The following is a 5,467-nucleotide window of genomic DNA, read 5'->3' on the forward strand; positions in this document are numbered from 1 at the left end:
CTGGAGTCACCGCTGGTGGTGTTGCAATCGATAGCTACGTGCTATATTGCACCTGCAGAATGCTTGGTTGCTTTGCTGGTTGTTTCGGCTACGCAAATGCCGAAAGTACTCCACACTTCCATGCTTTTGTTTTCCACACGCGTAAACTACTTTCGCTTGTAGGTGTTAAGAAAATACTTTGTTTGGTCTCACAATTTAGGTACAATTTGTTTAATTAGTTCAAAAGAGGTTTATTTAATGAATTCACAAGAGGCACCACCGTACAATATGAAGATCTAACCTTCATAAATTTTCTTCTTTTTTTGTACATATATATTTATATTTTGACAGCCGGCGATCGTTCAAGTGAGCGAGTAGCGCACGCGTTGCCAACTACCCGGTTGGCTGATAGGAGTGTTCCCGTTGCGAGCTAATTATTAGTTCAAAAAATAGTTCAAGTCTAGATACTTCAATAAATACGAATGGTTAATACGGGGTGCGTGCGCTAGTCACTCACTTGAACATCCTGCCCCGCCTAGGCGCGCTAGACGGCTAGTGCCACTTTCAACTGCTCCAGCGCTCTATTGGCCTCATCCATAAGCTGATTTGCCGTCTTTTCTCGGAATGCAGCGGTATGGAGCCCTGTTGCCGAACGTTTGACGGTGCGTGGTTGTGGAATGGTGGCTGTAGTCGGATTGTAGCGATGGGTAGCGGCCTGGGAAGGTGGGTTGCGACGATTTTGTTTTGCGTTTGAGCGGGATGCAGGTGTCGGAGGTGTTTGAATTGGAGGTGCGGTGGTACGGCGATGTGGCTGCGGTGGCGGCGGGGCCCGATGAAGCATCGTGTGGTGCGGCAGTGCACATATCCTGCACGTGATCTGGGATGTGCATTCGCTGGTAGCGTGCGACAGTTCCAGACAGTTGGTGCAGTAGTTATGGGCCCGCGCCAACAAGTACCGCTGCGCTGGCTGCATCCTTCTAAAGAGCGGGCATGTTCGTAGCGCGTGGTGACGCGCGCAAACTCGGCACTTCTGATAATCAGGGTTTGGGCGCCCCCGCGGTCGCTAGCGGTCACAAACACCTGCGAGCGGAGTGATATTCTTGGTTCTGGTGTGGGTGCTGAATCCATTCACGCCTGTAAATAGTTGTGTAGATATATAATTTTAGTGGGACGTATATCGAGTATCGTGGGTCATGAGACAGAGAAGTATATAATTGTTATTTTGGAGAAAAGGCGCGTATGGTGATTGGAGGAGAGACAAATTTACGATCAAGCGGTTTGTGGTATAAGTGGTAACGAATCACGATGATGGTGTAGGGTTACTCGGTCGAACTGGGACTGAGTTGAAGTTTGGCCGGTGGCAAAAAACATAATTTAACTATCGGCCGTGTGAGAATGCCGGTTTGAGTGCGTACCTCGACAACACGAATGTGGCCATCGGGGCCGGGCCGTGTCCTTTCGATGCGTCCGAGGCGCCACTCAGTGGGCGGGAGCGTATCGTCGTTGATGAGGACGCACTCACCGACTTTCGGCTCAATACGGGTGTCTTTCCATCGGTACCGTTTGTGTAGGTCTTTAAGATTGTCCTCTTTCCACCGTCGGCTAAACTGATGGTGTAGAACTTTGACCTTTTCCCACCGATTAAGTAGAGATAAGTTTTCATGGTTCGATTCAGGAAGGGATCCCCCCTCCCTTAAGGAAATGTCCGGGGGTGAGTGCGGTAAAATCTGAGGGGTCCTGAGATAGGGGAGAGATGGGTCGTGAGTTTAACACGGCTTCTAATCTGATTAATAGGGTAGTAAACTCTTCGAAAGTGAATTTATGTGATCCGGCAGTCTTCTTGAGATGCGTTTTGAAGCTTTTGACTGCGGATTCCCATAAACCACCCATATGAGGGGCGCTGGGGGGAATAAATTTCCAGTTTATACCTTGAGCGGCATATTTTTTGACGATTTCCCGGGATACTTCTTTCGAGGAGGTGATAAACTCCTTCTCTGTGGATCTTTTGGCACCGACAAAGGTTTTGCCGTTGTCACTCATCATTGTGGCGGGATAGCCTCGCCGGCCAACAAAGCGAGCAAATGCGGCCATAAAGGCCTCTGAAGTTAAATTCGAGCACAACTCAAGGCGAACCGCTTTTGTCGTGAAGCATACAAAAACGGCTACGTAGCCTTTCACGAGGGTAGGCGATCTTAGCATGGAAGCCTTCAGCTGAAAGGGGCCAGCAAAATCAACACCCGTTGTGGTGAAGGGCGGAGCGAAGGTGCATCGTGAGGGTGGCAAGGCTGCCATTATTTGTGAGCGCATTTGCTGCTTGTGGACAGTGCAGGGTTTGCATTGAAAGATGCACTTCTTTATGAGTGGCTTGAGCCGAGGGATATAAAACTCCTGTCTGATCGCCTGCTGCATAAGACGGGTTTCGGCGTGTAAGAGCAGTTCATTGAGGAAGCGTAAAAAGTGTGCAGCATATCAGGATTTCTCGGAAATAATGATTGGGTGGCGTTCATTGTAGCTTAGCGTTGAGTGCGCCAGTCGACTGTTCACACGTAGAAGTCCATCTTTGTCCAAAAATGGGTTTAAGGTGAGAAGCGGGCTCCGTTTATCGATCGGCTTCGAAGATAACAAATTCCTCTTTTCATTGGAGAAATATCGGGATTGAGTTAGGGCGATGAGCTGGACTTTAGTGTTTCGGAAGTCATCGTGCGCCAGAGGTAAAGGGTGAACTATTATGTGGCTTGTTCGGGTTTTCAGAGTCCGTATGAATCGAAAAACGTGAGTCAAAACCCGGAGTGCGCGTGGGAAGGAGGAGAAACGATCCAGAATGTCGGGTTCTTCTTCGGTGGTATGTAACGCTTCAATTCGGCGAACTTCGGGTGGATTGTTGATTGGGCGTCGTGAAGCTTTCGGCCAAGATTCCGCGGGGCTGGTGAGCCATTCCGGACCCTTCCACCACAGTGAGGAGGCTGCCAAATAGAGAGGTTTACATCCTCTTGTGCCCATGTCGGCGGGATTATCGTGAGTTCGTACATGCCGCCATGTGGCATGTCCGGCCAGGTCGATTATTTGCGCGGTTCGATTCGACACGAAGGTTTTCCAGGTATGGGGTGGCTTTTTCAACCATGAGAGCACAATTTCGGAATCAGACCACAAAATCAAAGCTTGCGGGTGGAGATTGAGCTGGGATTGGACGACAGACACTAGTTTGGCTAGGAGAAGGGCTCCACATAATTCGAGACGTGGTAAGCTGGTGGTTTTTAGGGGCGCCACTTTGCCTTTAGAGACTAGGAGGTGACACGTTGTGTTTTCTTCTCGTATCGCTCTGACGTAAATATTGGCGCAATATGCCTTCTCAGACGCGTCGCAAAAATCATGCAGCTCAACAGGTTGGCCTGGAGAATAGTTCACCCAACGAGGAATTTGGATTGCTGTTATTGCTTTTAAGTTGTTCGCGAACTGCGTCCACTTGACGAGACGGATGGGTTTTACCTGTTCATCCCAGTCGGTTCCATCAAGCCATAGCTCCTGCAAGAGAATTTTGGCTTGAATCATTATCGGCGCTAGCCATCCTGCGGGGTCGAAAAGTTTGGCGACAGAGGAGAGGATTTGTCGCTTCGTGCTCGCTGTGGCTACTGGGATGGACTCAACGGTATATGAATGGCATTCCATTGAATCCCGAGCGTTTTAGTTGTACTTGCCTTTTCGAATTCGAGAAACTGTGAATCGAGCACGTCGGCGATGGGAACGGTTTTGAGAATATCAGGATGGTTGGCCGTGATTTTCTTGAGTGGGAAGCCTGCCGACAGAAGAGCTTGTCCGACTTGAGAAAGGGTTTCAGAGGCTGAGAGAATAGAGTGCCCACCCGAAATGATGTCGTCTACATATGTTTCGCTCATTAGTATTGGGANAGTATGTCGTCTACATATGTTTCGCTCATTAGTATTGGGAACGCCATCGGGAGTGTGTCTTTTATATCTTTAGAGAGTTCGTGAAGGGTGCGTATTGCGAGATAAGGGGCGCAGTTGAGACCAAATGTAACGGTTTTTAGTTTGAAATCTTGAATTGGACCTTTTGGGGAGGAGCGAAATATGATTCTCTGGTAGTCTTGGTCCTCATCATGTAATAGTATCTGGCGGTACATTTTTTCTACATCGCCATTAAAGACAAATTGGTACGTGCGCCATTTGCGGATTAATAGCATCAAATCGGGTTGGAGGGTTGGCCCGGTGTAGAGGACATCGTTTAACGAGTTACCGGAAGTTGATTTTTTCGATGCATTAAAGACAACACGCACCTTTGTCGTTCTTTTTTCAGGTTTTACAACCGCGTGGTGGGGTAAATAAAATGACGAGTATTTGTTTCCTGAGGATTTCTCATAGGAAGTTGTTTCTTCCATATGACCTAGTGTTATATATTCCTCGAGGACTTGGTCGTACTGGGATTTTAGCTCGCCTTTTTTGAGAAGATTTTTCTCCATACTGAGGAATTGCTGGAGAGCTGGGGCACGGGATCGACCTAAGGTGAGTTGGTCTGGGAAACTGTGCTTAAATGGGAGTCGCACTTCGTAACGACCATCAGATGTGCGTGATGTGGTGGATATATAAAAATCTTCACACACTCGGTCCTCAGAGTTGAGAGATTTGGGAGTGGGGATTTCTTCCAGTTCCCAAAATTTTCGAAGTTGGGAATCGAGATTCTCATTTGAGACTTCGTCTACTTGGGTCGAAAACGAGCTTATTTGATTGGGAACTTGACCACTAAGGATCCACCCAAATATGGTGTTTTGTGCTAATAGGTTTTTGGAGAGTTTTTCAACCCTTTCTAGCACGATTTGTGGGATCAGGTCGCTGCCAATGACTAAGTCTATTTCGGATGGGGAGTGGCAATTGGCGTCTGCTAAGGTGAGATGAGACCATTTTTCCCGTTGTTCTTGAGTGGGTTGGAACTTGGGTAGCAATTTGGTTAGCTGTGGGAGGACGATTGCTTGTGCTTTAATCCGTGTGGATAAATCGTTTGAGACAAGAACCAGAGAGCATAATTTTTTCGAGGTTTGGACTACCCTTCCACCCATTCCTGAGATTTCGAAATTGGAGGTTCGACATGGTAGTCTCAATTTGAGTTGCGCTTTGGAGGAGATGAAGCTCCGTTCTGAGCCCTGATCAATGAGGGCTCTTAGTTTGAAGAGTTCACCTCTCTGTTCAACGGAGACGATTGCCGTGGGGAGTAGTACTTTACTTGAATTTTCTGAGTAGAAGGATTGTACCTGGGACTTATCTGAACACGNACTGGGGAGTTTGGAGACTGGCACTGGTGGAGGTGGTAGTTGCCACTTGAGATGAGGCCTTATGCACTCGGGGAGTTGATGAATTTTTTGAGAGTGCGTCATCATGGAGTGATGAGTTGTGCCGTTCTTGGCAATGAGCGCAATTGTGAGGGCTTCTGCAATCTTTAATTAAATGCGATTGGGATAAGCAGTTTAAGCACATGTGAT

The 5,467-nt window shown here is 47.9% G+C and overlaps 1 protein-coding gene across 1 annotated transcript; it reads right to left on the bottom strand.

Annotated features, from left to right (window-relative positions):
- Nucleotides 1-305: 305 nt before the first annotated feature.
- On the bottom strand, nt 306-5,224 carry LOC108359641 (uncharacterized). Its single transcript, XM_017611576.1, has 2 exons — nt 3,903-5,224; nt 306-3,861 (listed from the first exon to the last, which is right to left on the bottom strand). Exons 1-2 carry the CDS (start codon nt 5,045-5,047, stop codon nt 3,606-3,608), a joined length of 1,401 nt encoding a protein of 466 aa, XP_017467065.1. The 5' UTR covers nt 5,048-5,224; the 3' UTR covers nt 306-3,605.
- Between the last annotated feature and the right edge of the window lie 243 nt (nt 5,225-5,467).

Source organism: Rhagoletis zephyria, unplaced genomic scaffold, assembly GCF_001687245.7.
Source record: "Rhagoletis zephyria isolate East Lansing unplaced genomic scaffold, Rhagoletis_zephyria_1.1 Rzeph_scaffold_00427, whole genome shotgun sequence".
In the NCBI taxonomy this organism is placed as follows: Eukaryota; Metazoa; Arthropoda; class Insecta; order Diptera; family Tephritidae; genus Rhagoletis; species Rhagoletis zephyria.

Bases quoted from the DNA above. Each gene is read 5' to 3' on its own strand.
- LOC108359641 (XM_017611576.1), bottom strand. From the start codon at position 5,047: ATGGGTGGAAGGGTAGTCCAAACCTCGAAAAAATTATGCTCTCTGGTT. The intron at 3,862-3,902 runs ATATGTAGACGA...AATGAGCGAAAC, and splicing joins CCAATACTAATGAGCGAAAC to ATATGTAGACGACATCATTT.